General features: G+C 44.7%; 1 protein-coding gene across 2 annotated transcripts in view; it reads left to right on the forward strand.

Annotated features, from left to right (window-relative positions):
* TDRD9 (tudor domain containing 9) overlaps positions 1-14,679 on the forward strand; it is a 111,744-nt gene that overhangs the window by 81,984 nt on the left and 15,081 nt on the right. The window contains exon 33 of one of the 2 annotated variants that reach the window (XM_070775833.1): positions 10,799-10,937. In XM_070775833.1, the coding sequence (XP_070631934.1) occupies positions 10,799-10,937 (139 nt within the window). Of the gene's footprint in view, positions 1-1,213; positions 3,500-10,798; positions 10,938-14,679 lie in introns of those variants that run through there. The other variant, XM_070775834.1, reaches the window with a different exon arrangement.

Below are 14,679 nucleotides of genomic sequence, written 5' to 3' on the forward strand. Positions count from 1 at the left end.
CTGACCCTGAAGGAATTTAACATGCCTTTGTATGTTGGAATTTGGTTTCTCTCTAGTTTTGTAATAATGGTGTGATAGACATCTCTAGAATAAAGGCATCTCCTGGGTCTTTGTAGGGGAGGCGGATGTGGAATCAACACAGCAGGTGCGACGCTGCAGCCAGAGAGCTCCACGCGGGGCAGGGGCGGGGGTCTGATGCGGTGGGTGCATCGCCGCATCTGTCCAGGATCCTGCTTCAGCTCTTTTTTCAATATAAACCTCTTGAGGACTTGAGTAATGCGGTGTATTTTTTTTTTAACCCAGGATGAATTCCTCTTTAAGAATTCTGGACAGTGAGGTACTTGGAGGCACTCAGAGCCTGAGCAGGAGGAGCTCCGGCACGCAGTGTCTTGCTGCACTGCCGCCTGTCCTCCCATGTAAGAGCTCTCCCCATCACCCCCGGTGCTGCATACTCCCCCAGGCGCGCATCCTCGCCCACTTGCCCTGGACGAGCAGCACGGGAGTGGGGAGCGGCTCACGTCTCCACCCTGGGTGCTCACGGACTGTCTCCGTTGTTGACCAGTGTATTCATGGGCTGTTTTTGTACCCGTATTTTAAAGAAGCCTTAGGAAACAGGAGACCAGAGCAGGGACCTGTCAAGTACTGGAAGCGGGTGGGGTGCTGAGAATATACATTAAGAAAGGGACCTGGGCTTGCTCTCTGGCTGTGCCTGGCACTCCCCAAAGTCTGGGCTTCCCCAGCTGTCAGAGGGGCCCTCCTGGGCTCACAGGATGGTGGAGGAGACTCGCAGACACTTTAGCCCCCACCGTGACTCAGGGCCTGGCTGCTCGCATCTGGCAGCAGAGCAGGGAGGTGGGCAGAGCCTCAGAGGACAGCCTGAGCAGCGTTTGGAGATGCTGTTAGGCTCTTAACACTTTGAAGGTTAATACAGTATGCATTACAAAGTACTTAACAGCGTTGTTTTTTTTTATGGAGGCTTCAGATTGATTTAACATTTACCTTTTGAGGAAATATATTTCCTTATTCAACAAGCTCTGGAAAATTCTTAAAGAGATGAGAATACCAGACCACTTGACCTGCCTCTTGAGAAATCTGTATGCAGGTCAGGAAGCAACAGTTAGAATTGGACATGGAACAACAGACTGGGTCCAAATTGGGAAAGAACTATGTCAAGGCTGTATATTTTCATCCTGGTTATTTAACTTACATGCAGAGTACATCATGAGAAACTGGGCTGGATGAAGCACAGGCTGGAATCAAGATTGCCTGTAGAAATATCAATAACTTCAGATATTCAGATGACACCACCCTTATGGCAGACAGTGAAGAAGAACTGAAAAGCCTCTTGATGAAAGTGAAAGAGGAGAGTGAAAAAGTTGGCTTGAAACTCAACATTCAGAAAACTAAGATCGTGGCATCTGGTCCCATCACTTCATGGCAAATAGTTGGGGTAACAGTGACAGACTCTAATTTGGGGGGCTCCAGAATCACTGCAGATGTGACCGCAGCATGGAATTCAAAGACGCTTGCTCCTTGGAAGGAAAGTTATGACCAACCTAGACAACATGTTAAAAAGCAGAGACATTACTTTCCCAGCAAAGGTCCATCTAGTCAAAGCTATGACTTTTCCAGTAGTCATGTATGGATGTGAGAATTGGACTATAAAGAAAGCTGAGCGCCAAAGAATTGATGCTTTTGAACTGTGGTGTTGGAGAAGACTCTTGAGAGTCCCTTGGACTGCAAGGAGATCCAACCAGTCCATCCTAAAGGAAATCAGTCCAAATATTTATTGGAAGGGCTGATGCTGAAGTTGAAACTCCAGTACTTTGGCACCTGTTGTGAAGAACTGACTCATTTGAAAAGACCCTGATGCTGGGAGGGATTGGGGGCAGGAGGAGAAGGGGACAACAGAGGATGAGATGGCTGGCTGGCATCACTGACTCAATGGACATGAGTTTCAGTAAACTCCAGGAGTTGGTGATGGAAAGGGAGGCCTGGCGTGCTGCAGTCCATGGGGGTCTCAAAGAGTTGGACACGGCTGAGCAACTGAACTGAACTGATGTCCTTATCTGGCACATTTGTGGAGTTCTAGGATATTAGCTTGCAAGAAAAGTTCCACCCGCAAGGAACTCTGTTTCAACATCATTTTAACATACTGCAGTGTGAGTTTAAACCTCCTTGTTTAGAGAAGTTGGCCCTCGCACAGATGGCTGTGGTGTGCGCGAATGGACTGACGCTCCTTCCCTGCGCTCTGTTGCAGGCTGGGGCCTCCACAGTGTCCCTTGCTGCATGCTGTGAGGGGTGCACTTTCTTTTGTTCCTGTCTTGATTTTTGCAGTTTTCAGTTTGAATCTAAAACATGCTTCATAAAGGAAGTAAAAGTATTTTTGTGGTCTTAACCACTGTTTCTTAGGTGCACATAGGGTGTTTAGGATCCCTAGAAGGGAATCAAACCCAGTGCTTTGATTTCCCTTATTAATTTAAGATTTAGAGTCAATGAGCATGGAGTTGCTACCCCAGTGGGAGTCGCTTCAAGGCTGAGTGTGTTAGGCCGTCCTTGTCACAGTGTGTGTTCTCACAGGTGAGCGGGTCAGTTTAAGTCTCGTCACAGCTGCAGTAACGTGGAGGCGACGTGATGCCTCGTTGACAGCCGTGATGAAGCTGTCGTCCTTCACTTTGCTGAGCCCTGGTTATTCTGTTTTGGAAAGGTTTTGTATAAACTGAAATAATAAATTACATTCATTAAAAACAAATGTGGGTGAGCTTGCCATTTAAGGAAACATTTTGGTGACTGTTGTGTAAAGCACGTACTCAGCATCTAACGTGTAAGTGAATTTGAGTCTCTTTGAGTTTACTTGGAATGTGATTCTCTTTCATTTTTATTACAGTGACAGGAAAAGTGTGTATGTGAATGCTCTCTGCCTGGAGTGTTTTCCTCAGAGTTTCACTGATCTGGATGATGGGAAAGGTCTGCATTGATTGAGTCAAATAAAATTACCAAAATATTTTAACAGGTATTTAATATCAATATTTGTAAAAAGTGAGAAGATCTAAACAGACATCTCTCCGAAAACGACATACAGGTGGCTTATAAACACAGGAAAAGATGCTCAACATTGCTCATTATTAGAGAAACGCAAATCAAAACTGCAGTGAAATATCACCTCACACGAGTCAGAGTGGCCATCACCAAAAAATCTACAAACAATAAATGTTGGAGAGGGTATGGAGAAAGGGAACCCTCTTGCCTTGTTGGTGGGAATGTGAATTGGTACAGCCACTATGGAGAACAGCATGGAGCTTCCTTAATAAACTTAGAATAAAACTACCGTATAACCCAATGATTCCTCTACTGGGCATATACCTTGAGGAAACCATAATTGAAAAAGACACACGTACCCCAGTGTTCATCGCAGCACTATTTACAATAGCTAGGACATGGAAGCAACCTAGGTGTCCACCAACAAGTAAATGGATAAAGAAACTGTGGTACATATGTATAATGGCCATAAGAAGGAATGCATTTGAGTCGCTTCTAATGAAGTGGATGAACCTAGGGCCTGTTATGCGTAGTGAAGTGAGTGAGAGAGAGAAAACCAGATATTTTATACTCACACACACATGGGCTTCCCAGGTGGCGCCCACCTGCCAGTGCAGGTAGACGTAAGAGACGCCGGTTCAGTCCCTGGAGCGGGAAGGTCCCCTGGAGGAGGAAATGGCAACCCACTCCAGGGTTCTTACCTGGAGAATCTCCTGGGCAGAGGAGCCTGGCGGGCTGCTGCAGTCCAGAGGGCCGCACAGAGTTGGACACAGCTGAAGTGACTTAGCATGCATGCACATATGTGGAATCCGGAAAGATGGCACTGGAGAACCTGTTTGCAGGGCATCAGTGGAGATGCAGACAGAACAGCCTTGTGGGCATGGGGTGGCAGGGAAGGAGAGGGTGGGATGGATGGGAAGAGCAGCCTGGGAGTGCGTACGCCACCATGTGTAAAACAGACAGCTGGTGGGCATTCGCTGTATGATGCATGGAGTCAAATCTGGCGCTCTGTGACAACGTGGAGGAGGTGGGGTGGGGTGGGAGGTTCAAGACGGAGGGGATATATGTATACCTATGACTTATTCATGTCGGTATATGGCAACACCCAACACAGTATTATAAAGCAGTTATTCTCCAACTAAAAATAAAATGTCAAAAAATATTTTATTCATTTGATAATATCAGTATTTCAGAATGTTCATTCATTTGATAATCTGTTGAGCCTGTCATGGGCTGAGACAGTAGTGTTTTAAACTAGTGCCTGTAACATGCGAGGGAGCTTGGGGTCGAGGGTCCTGGGTGTGAGTGTCGGGGGGAACAGGGTTCCTGCTGGAGGAGCCTGAGCCCCTCCTTCTGGGAAGCCAGAGAAGCAGGGGCCTGGCCGGGAGTATGGTATGCAGTGGAGCCCCGCAGAGGGGGTTGTCAGGATGCCGTGGACACCGCTGGGAGCCCTTGAGCCAGGACGCAAGATGAGCGGACGTGTTGTGAAAAGCCAGCAAAGACAGACGAGAGGAAGCAGGAGTAGATGCGCGGTAAATGGGTCGGAAGCCGACTGCCCGGTGGGCGATGACAGTGCTTTGGACTGAGGCGGTGGCTGTTGTGATGGAGAGGGTGCGTGGATTCAGGAGAACTCTGGGAGATGGAAGTGGCAGGAGCTGCTGGTGGCGGCGGGAAGCAGCAGGCTTTTGTGCAAAGGGGATGCAGGGCTCTGTATTCTTGGTGTGTGTGATTGTTCTGCGGTGGGAAGGTGGGACAGACATCTTGAAGCTTTTACTGGGTGCTAGACATCTTTCACAGGTCACACGTGAGTTTATAGCCCTTTCTCCAAAAATATCACTTATAAGACTTCACTGGGGAGGGAATTCAAAAGTAGGGGGAAAACTATACATGATAAAATACTCTTTACATTGTCTTGTCATGAAGTGAGAATTAGAAACCTAAGTAATGGCTTAGTAAAAATACTTTACTCTTTTTATAACTAGATATACTCTATTCTTTTTGATATAAAAACTGGAGGAGAAAATGCAAAAATGAAATTAGTTGCTGCTTTAGGGGTTGGCAGAATTTAGGATTTTCTTGGTCACTTCTTTTAACATTCAAGCAGGGCTTACAGACTTCCATGGGCTTCCATGGTGGCTCAGACGGTAAAGAATCTGCCTGCAATGTAGGAGACCAGGGTTCAATCCCTGGGTCAAGAAGATGCTCTGTGGAAAATTCTTAAAGAGATGGGAATACCAGACCACTTTACCTACCTCCTGAGAATCTGTATGCAGGTCAAGAAGAAACAAGTTAGAACTGGACAGGGAACAACAGACTGGTTCCCAATTGGGAAAGGAGTACATCAAGGCTATATATTGTCACCCTGGTTATTTAACTTCTCTGCAGAGTACATCATCTGGGCTGTACAAAATACTGGGCTGGCACAACAGCCCCAGGGAAATTCCTAAATATATTTTTACTATTATCATTTTTAAATTAAAAAAAATTTTTAAGTTCTTTATTACTCCTTTAATTTTCATTTTTATAACCTACTATTACCTTGCAAAAAAAGACCCTATTTTTAAAGCAAATTTCATATATATATTTTTTCTAATTTTTGTGAGTGATTTTGTTCTGTATTTTTAATATTTTTGAGAGTCTCACCTGTATTGTAGATTTTTAATCTTTGCTTTTTGATATTTGTTATCAATTTTGTGATAGCTCAGTTAGTAAAGAATCCACCTGCAATGCAGGAGATGACTCTAGTTCAGTTCCTGGGTTGGGAAGATCCCCTGGAGAAGGGATAGGCTACCCACTCCAGTATTTTTGGGCTTCTTTGTGGCTCCGCTGGTAAAGAATCCGCCTGCAATGCAGGAGACCTGGGTTCGATCCCTGGGTTGGGAAGATCCCCTGGAGAAAGGAAAAGCTACCCACTCCAGTATTCTGGCCTAGAGAATTCCATGGACTGTATAGTTGATGTGGTTGCAAAGAGTCAGACACAACTGAGCAACTAACACACTTTGTACCTTTAAGAATCGAATCTTTAGTATTCATTTTCACTTAGGGGTGTGATTAATGGCTTGATTGCTCTCTCCCCTTTTTGACTCTCCCTTTTCTCCCCCAGGTCACCTCTATCTCCTCCACCTGCTCTTCTTGACTTATCTCTGTGAATCTCTCTGGGTATTCCAAGCTGTGGAGAACACTTAGGGAACTGATTACTGGCTGGATTGGTCTTTCCACTTTTGACTGCCTGTCTTCTCCTCCTGGTCACCTCTATCTCCCTCCCTCCTCTTCTCTATCTCCTTCCATGTAACTCTGTGAGCCTCTCTGGGTGTTCCAAACTGTGGAGAGCACCGAGGGAACTGATTACTGGCTAGATTGCTGTCTCCCCTTTTGACTCCCCCTCCTCTCCTCCTGGTCACCTCTATCTCCCTATTCTCTTCTCCATGTAACTGTGAACCTCTCTGGGTGTCTGTCGCTGTGGAGAATTTTTTCACCATTAACCTAGATGTTTTATCATCTGTGCTGTATGGGTGGAGAAGTCTTGAGGCTACTGTAAGAATAAGACTGAAAGCCAGAGACAGAGGCTTAAATCCGAAACTTCAGAACACCAGAGAACTCCTGATTCCAGGGAACATTAATAGACGAGCTCACCCAAAAGCCGCCATACTTAACACTGAAACCAAGCTCCACCCAAGAGCCAACAAGTTCCAGAGCAAGACATACTACACTAATTCTCCAGCAACTCAGGAACACAGCCCTGAGTGTTAAAAGACAGGCTGCCCAAAGTCATGCCAAACCCATAGACACCCCAAAACTCACTACTGGATACTTCATTGCACTTGAGAGAGAAGAGATCCAGCTCCATCCACCAGAACATAGATGCAAGCTCCCCTAACCAGGAAACCTTCACAAGCTGCTAGTCCAACCCCATCCACAGGGAGCGAGCTCCATAATAAAGAGGAACCACAGACTTCCAGCCTACAGAAAGGGCACCCCAAACACAGCAATTTAAATAAAATGAAAAGGCAGAGAAATACTCAGCAGGTAAAGGAACATGATAAATGCCCATGAAACCAAACAAAAGAGGGGGAGACAGGGAGTCTACCTGAAAGAGCATTCAGAATAATGATAGTAAAAATGATCCAAAATCTTAAAAACAAAATGGAATTACAGATAAGTAGACTAGCAACAAGGGTTGAGAAGATGTGAGAAATGTTTAACAAGGACCTAGAAGAAATAAAAAAGTCAGTAATGAATAATGCAATAATTGAGATCAAAAGCACTCTTGAGGGAACCAACAGAAGAATAACCGAGGCAGAAGAGAGGATACGTGAGGTGGAAGATAGAACGGTGGAAGTAAATGAGGCAGAGAGGAAAAAAGAAAAACGAGGACAACCTCAGAGACCTCTGGGACAACGTTAAACGCCCCAACATTTGAATCATAGGAGTCCCAGAAAAACCAGACAGAAAGGGCATGAAAAAATACTTGAGATAATAGTTGAAAACTTCTCTAAAATGGGGAAGGAAATAGCCACCCAAGTCCAAGAAACCCAGAGAGTCCCAAATAGGATAAAGCCAAGGCGAAACACCCTAAGACACGTATTAATCAAATTAACGAAGATCAAGCACAAAGAGCAAATATTAAAAGCAGCAAGGAAAAAGCAATAAATATCACATAAGGGGATCCATAAGGATCCATAAGGACAACAGCTGATCTTTCAATGGAAACTCTTCAGGCCAGGAGGGAATGGCAGGATATACTTAAAGTGATGAAAGAGAAAAACCTACAACCCAGATTACTGTACCCAGCAAGGATCTCAATCAAATATGAAGGAGAAATCAAAAGCTTTACAGACAAGCAAAAGCTAAGAGAATTCAGCACCACCAAACCAGCTCTCCAACAAATGCTAAAGGATCTTCTCTAGACAGGAAACAGAGAAAAGGTTTATAAACTCAAGCCCAGAACAACAAAGTAAATGGCAATGGGATCATACTTATCAATAATTACCTTAAATGTAAATGGGTTGAATGCCCCAACTAAAAGACAAAGATTGGCTGAATGGATACAAAAACAAGACCCCTACATATGCTTTCTACAAGAGACCCACCTCAAACCAAGGGACACATAAAGACTGAAGGGCTGGAAAAAGATATTTCATACAAATGGAGACCAAAAGAAATCAGGAGTAGCAATACTCAGGTCAGAAAAAATAGACTTTGAAATAAAGGCTGTGAAAAGAGATGAAGGACACTGCGTAACGATCGAGGGATCAGTCCAAGAAGAAGACGGGACAGTCATACATACATATGCACCCAAAACGGCAGCACCGCAGTGTGTAAGGCAAATGCCAGCAAGTATGAGACGGGAAACTAACACAACAGTAGTGGGAGGCTTTCCTACCCCACTCACACCTGTGGATAGATCAACCAAACAGAAAATTAGCAAGGAAACACAAACTTCAAATGATACAATGGACCAGTTAGACCTAATTGATATCTGTAGGAGATTTCACCCCCAAACAATGAATTTGACCTTTTTTCTCAAGTGCACACGGAACATTCTCCAGGATAGATCACATCCTGGGCCATAAATCTAGCCTTGGTAAATTAAAAAAAATTGAAATCATTCCAAGCATCTTTTCTGATCATAATGTGGTAAGATTAGATGTCAGGTACAGGAAAAAAAACTAATAAAAATCCAAACATGCAGGCTAAACAACATGCTTCTGAATAACCAACAAATCACAGAAGAAATAAAAAAGAAATCAAAATATGCATAGAAACTAATGAAAATGAAAACACAATAACCCAAAACCTATGGGATTCAGTAAAAGCAGTGCTAAGGGGAAGCTTCATAGCAATACAAGCTTACCTCAAAAAATAAGAAAAAAAATCAAAATAACCTAACTTTACAGCTAAAGCAACTAGAAAAAAAAAGAAATAAACCCCAGAGTTAGTAGAACAAAAGAAATCATAAAAATTAGGGCAGAAATAAGTGAAAAAGAAACAAAGGAGACTATAGCAAAAATCAACAAAACTAAAAGCTGGTTCTTTGAGAAGATAAATAAAATAGACAAACCATTAGCCAGACTCATCAAGAAAAAAAGGGAGAAGAATCAAATCAGCAAAATTAGAAATGGAAGTGGAGAAATCACTAGAAAATGGAGATCATTAGAAAATGGAGAAGAATCAAAAGGATCATAACAGAGTACTATCAGCAACTATATGACAATAAAATGGACAACTTGGAAGAAATGGATGAATTCTTAGAAAAGTATAACCTTCCAAAACTGAACCAAGGAAGAAATAGAAAATCTTAACAGACCCACCACAGCATGGAAATTGAAACTGTAATAAAAAAATCTTCCAACAGACAGAAGCCCAGGACTAGATGGCTTCACAGGTGAATTCTACCAAAAATTTAGAGAAGAGCTAACACCAGTCCTACTCAAACTCAGAAAATTGCAGAGGAAGGTAAACTGCCAAAGTCATTCTGTGAGGCCACCATCACCCTAATACCAAAATCAGACAGAGAGGCCATAAAAAAGAAAACTATACAGGTCAATATCACTGATGAACATAGATGCAGAAATCCTCGACAAAATTCTAGCAAACACAATCCAACAACATATTTAAGAGATCATACATCATGACCAAGTGGGCTTTATCTCAGGGATGCAAGGATTCTTCAGTATTTGCAAACCAATCAATGTGATACACCACATTAACAAATTGAAAGATAAAAACCATATGATTATCTCAATAGATGCAGAGAAAGCCTTTGACAAAATCCAACATCCATTTATGATAACTCCAGAAAGCAGGCATAGAAGGAACATCATAAAAGCGGTATATGATAAACCCACAGTAAACATTGTCCTCAGTGGTAGAAAAGTGAAAGCATCTCCCCTAAAGTCGGGAACAAGACAAGGTGCCCACTCTCACTGCTACTATTCAACATAGTTTTGGAAGTTTTAGCCACAGCAATCAGAGAAGAAAAAGAAAAGGAATCCAGTTTGGAAAAGAAGAAGTAAAACTCTTACTGTTTGCAGATGACATGGTCCTCTACATAGAAAAGCCTAAAGACACCACCGGAAAATTACTAGAGCTAATGAATATAGTAAAGTTGCAGGATATAAAATTAACACAGAGAAATAAATCCCTTGCATTCCTATACATGTAACAGTGAGAAAACAGAGAAATTAAGGAAACAATTCCATTCACCATTGCGAGGAAAAGAATAAAATACTTAGGAATAAATCTACCTAAAGAAACAAAAGACCTATATATAGAAAACTATAAAACGCTGATGAAGGAAATCAAAGATGACACAAATAGATGGAGAAATATTGCCACTTATTTACAAAACAGACAGATACAGAAAACAAACATGGTTAAGGGGAAAGGAGGAAGAGCAATAAATCAGGGGGCAATAAATCACATCACACTCCCAGATACAAAATAGACGAGCACCAGGGGACTGGGCAGCACAGGGCACTCGGCTCAGCAGAGTGCTCTCACAACCTCGGTAAGGGACAAGAATCTGAAGAGGAATATATATATTCTGTACATCCATATATTCAGGTGTGTGTGTGTGAGTGTGTGTACCTGAATCACTGCCATACCCCTAAAACTAACATGACATTATAAATCAACTATACTTCAATAAATAAATATTTTATATATGTGCATATATATATAAAATAAGCTCAAGTTACCTCTTGAAAACAAAAAACCGAGTAGCTTAACAATTAACTTTTCTCAAAACTTCGTGTAGAGTTGATCAAGACGGCAGATGCTACACTGGCGTCCTGTGTGGCTTGGGGTGCAATCCGACCACAGGGGCCCCGGTCCTGCCAGAACATGACATGGAGCTTGCGTTTGACGTGCAGTTCAGCGTGGAGGATATCGTGGAGGTAAGGCTGCGGTTATCATGGCGTGGGAGCTCCTTCTCACTTGGGTTTTGCTTGTACAGCCGTTCAGCACGCTGAGTCTGACATGGTGCTGTTAACACAGGCTTATACCTGTGGTCTCTCTGTGATGAGAACCTTTTCACAGACTGTACTGAGCTCCATGAGGATCAGAAAGGTGGCTCAGTGGTAAAGAACCTGCCTGCCGGTGCAGGAGACATAAGTGTCGTGGGCCTGATCCCAGGATCAGGAAGGTTCCCTGGAGGAGGGCATGGCAACCCACTCCAGTATTCTTGCCTGGAGAATCCCGTGGACAGGAGCATGGCGGGCCACAGTCCATGGGGTCGCAAAGATTTGGACATGAGAATTGATGCTTTTGAACTGTGGTGTTGGAGAAGACTCTTGAGAGTCCCTTGGACTGCAAGGAGATCCAACCAGTCCATTCTGAAGGAGATCAGCCCTGGGATTTCTTTGGAAGGAATGATGCTAAAGCTGAAACTCCAGTACTTTGGCTACCTCATGCGAAGAGTTGACTCATTGGAAAAGACTCTGATGCTGGGAGGGATTGGGGGCAGGAGGAGAAGGGGACGACAGAGGATGAGATGGCTGGATGGCATCACTGACTCGATGGACGTGAGTCTGAGTGAACTCCGGGAGTTGGTGAGGGACAGGGAGGCCTGGCGTGCTGTGATTCATGGGGTCACAGAGTCGGACATGACTGAGCAACTGATCTGATCTGATCTGATCTGATCTGAGGTAGTGAGCACGTGTGCCTGTACACACACCAACTAGGGTTTGGGGGATAATTGCATTGAAGCAGGTGAGGGAAAAGGAATTTTGGAAAACAGTGCTTGACTGGCAACAGTTAGGCTATAGATGAAAAGAAAATGCACAACACTTTGCTCCTTGGTAAAGTTATTCTCCAGGAGTGCGAGTTCTGAAATGGCTCAGCATGTTACTGGAGTTGAACAGGTGAGGGATGTGGGCGCCAGTTTCTTACTGTGGGACAGGGCCTGGAGGCAGGCAGGAGAGGAAGGCTGGGCACACCCTGTGAAGCAGGATGACCGAGAGGCATGGTTCAAGGGTATTCGTGTCTAACTGCATGTAGGCGAGTTACATGTTCATGAAAAGTGAAAGTCGCTCAGTCGTGTCTGACTCTTTGCGACCCCATGGACTATACAGTCTATGGAATTCTCCAGGCCAGACTACTGGAATGGGAAGCCTTTCCCTTCTCCAGGGGATCTTCCCAACCCAGAGATTGAATCCAGGTCTCCCACATTTCAGGCAGATTCTTTACCAGCTGAGCCACAGTACGTTATTTCAAACATGTGCCTGAATTGCCCAGCGCTCTGAGAGCCAGAAACAAAGGCAGCCAGTAGTCAGCCACGAACAAACCCAGGGCCTGACGGTAGTTTCTGATAGGATTTTCCAGTAAGAGGATCAGGGGTTCCCCAGAGAAATGGGCAGAGGAAGTATGTGAGCCCGGGGCTTCTTGTAGTGCCGGGAAGTGAAGATGCCCTCAGAAAGCAAGGGCCCGCCGGTGCCAGGGCCGGAGCAGTTAGGGCCAGAGAATAAATCGTGTTGTGTTGGATGATAACCCAAGAGTGTCCGGGGATATAAACCAGTGATTGAATAAACAAATGAGGAGAAGAGACCAATCTTCTGTCCTGGAGAATTCCCAATAGCACTCGAGCGGTGCAGCTGAAACCTCCCCTCCCCTCCCCCTGCTTTAGGGGTGGACTAGACTTAGTGACCGGCTTTCACTAAGCCTGGCAGAGACTGCCCGGGCTCAGTGGCCAAGGCCAGCATCGCCAGTGACCTGTCGTGGTGGTGGCACACACATCCTGATGTGATGGAGTGAGAAGGGCCCCAATGCTGTGGGCTTCTCCCCCAAATTCACCACCCCAACCTAGTCATGCGAGAAACATCACGTAGGCCCAAACTAGGGGGCATCTCCCAAGATACCTGACTCCTCAGGACTGTCAAGGTCTCAAAAGACAGGAAAAGCCTGAGAATCTGGCCGGGAGCAGGAGGAGGCTGGGGAGACGTGACTGCAGGTGCCGTGGATTGGGTCCAGGAATGGGAAGAGGATGCCAGTGGAAAAGCTGGTCAGAGCCAGGTGTCAGTTAACAGTGTGGTGCTCAGGTCAGGCCTTGGCTATGACTGGTGGGCTGTGGGATTGTGTTGTGACAGCTGTCCGTATCAGCATTCATTTTTAAAAAAAGCTTACCAAAGTTGGTTAATTTCTGTGTAGCCATTTTAATACTGAAGATGGAAAAGAAAGCAACATTTTTGGTGCATTATGCTTTATTTCGAGAAAAGTAAATGCAACTGAAATGCAAACAAAGTTTGTGCAGCACATGGAGAAGGTGCTGTGGCTGAGCGATGTGGTAAAAGTGGGCTGCGAGGTTTTGTGCTGGAGACTCGTCTCTGGATGATGCTCCGTGTCAGGTAGATCAGGTGAAGTTGATGGTGATCAAATTGAGACCTTAATGGAGAAGAATCAACGTAATACCATGCAGGAGATAGCCGACATACTCAAAATATCCAAATCAAGCATTGAAAGTCATTTGCACCAGCTTGGTTATGTTAGTGAGTACGATATTTGGGTTCCATGTAAGTGAAGAAGACTTTCTTGATTGTATTACTGCATGTGATTCTTTACTTAGACATAACAAAACCATTCTGTTTTTAAAACAAATTGTGATGGGCTCTGAAAAGTGAATCCTGTGCATTAATGTGGAACAAAAAGGATTATGGGGCAAGTGAAATGAACCATCACCAACCACACCAAAGGCCGGTCTTCACCCAGAGAAGGCGATGTTGTATTTATGGTGGGATTGGAAGGGCATCCTCTATTATGAGCTCCCTCTGGAAAGCCAGACGATTAATTCCAGCAAGTACTGGTTCCAGTTAGACCAACGAAGGCAACACTTGACGAAAGCATCCGGAATTAGTCAACAGAAAACCTTTAATCTTCCATCACGATAACAGACAGTATGTTTCTTTGGCGGCCGGGCAAAAGCTGTTACAGCTTGGCTGGGAAGTTCCAGTCCATCCTCCGTATTTGGCAGACACTGCGCCATTGGATGTCCATTTATTTTGGTCTTTACAGAGTTCTCTTAGTGGGAAAAATTTCAGTTCCCTCTAAGACTGTAAAAGGCGCCTGGAACAGTTCTTTTCTCAAAAAGATAAAAAGTTTTTGGAAAGACGGAGTTACGAAGTTGCCTAAAAAATCACAGAAGGTAGTGGAACAGAACAGTGAATACATTGAACAAAATTCTTGGTGAAAATGAAAAAGGTGTCTTTTATTTTTACTTAGAAAACAAAGGGACTTCCCTGGTGGTGCAGTGGGTAAGAATTGCTCTGCCAGTGCAGGGGACTCGGGTTCAGCCCCTGACCTGGGAAGATCCCACATGCCTCGGAGCAGCCGAGCCCTCGTGCTGCAGCTGCTGGGGCCTGCAAGCCACAGCAAGAGAAGCACGGCGATAAGTCTGGGCGTTGCAACGAAGAGGCGCCGCGAGCCAAGACTAAAGAGAGCCCGCGACAGCAGTGAAGGCCCAGAGCCTCCGAGAATGAGTGAGCCAGTGAGCAACCCGAAGGAGCCTCCCAGCCAACCCAGTGCTCTAAGTTGTCTCTAGGTTACCTGTAACACCTGCTGCTGCTGCTAAGTCGCTTCAGTCCTGTCCGACTCTGTGCGACCCCAGAGACAGCAGCCCACCAGGCTCCCCCGTCCCTGGGATTCTCC

The sequence above is a fragment of the Bos indicus genome, chromosome 21 (assembly GCF_029378745.1).
Source record: "Bos indicus isolate NIAB-ARS_2022 breed Sahiwal x Tharparkar chromosome 21, NIAB-ARS_B.indTharparkar_mat_pri_1.0, whole genome shotgun sequence".
In the NCBI taxonomy this organism is placed as follows: Eukaryota; Metazoa; Chordata; class Mammalia; order Artiodactyla; family Bovidae; genus Bos; species Bos indicus.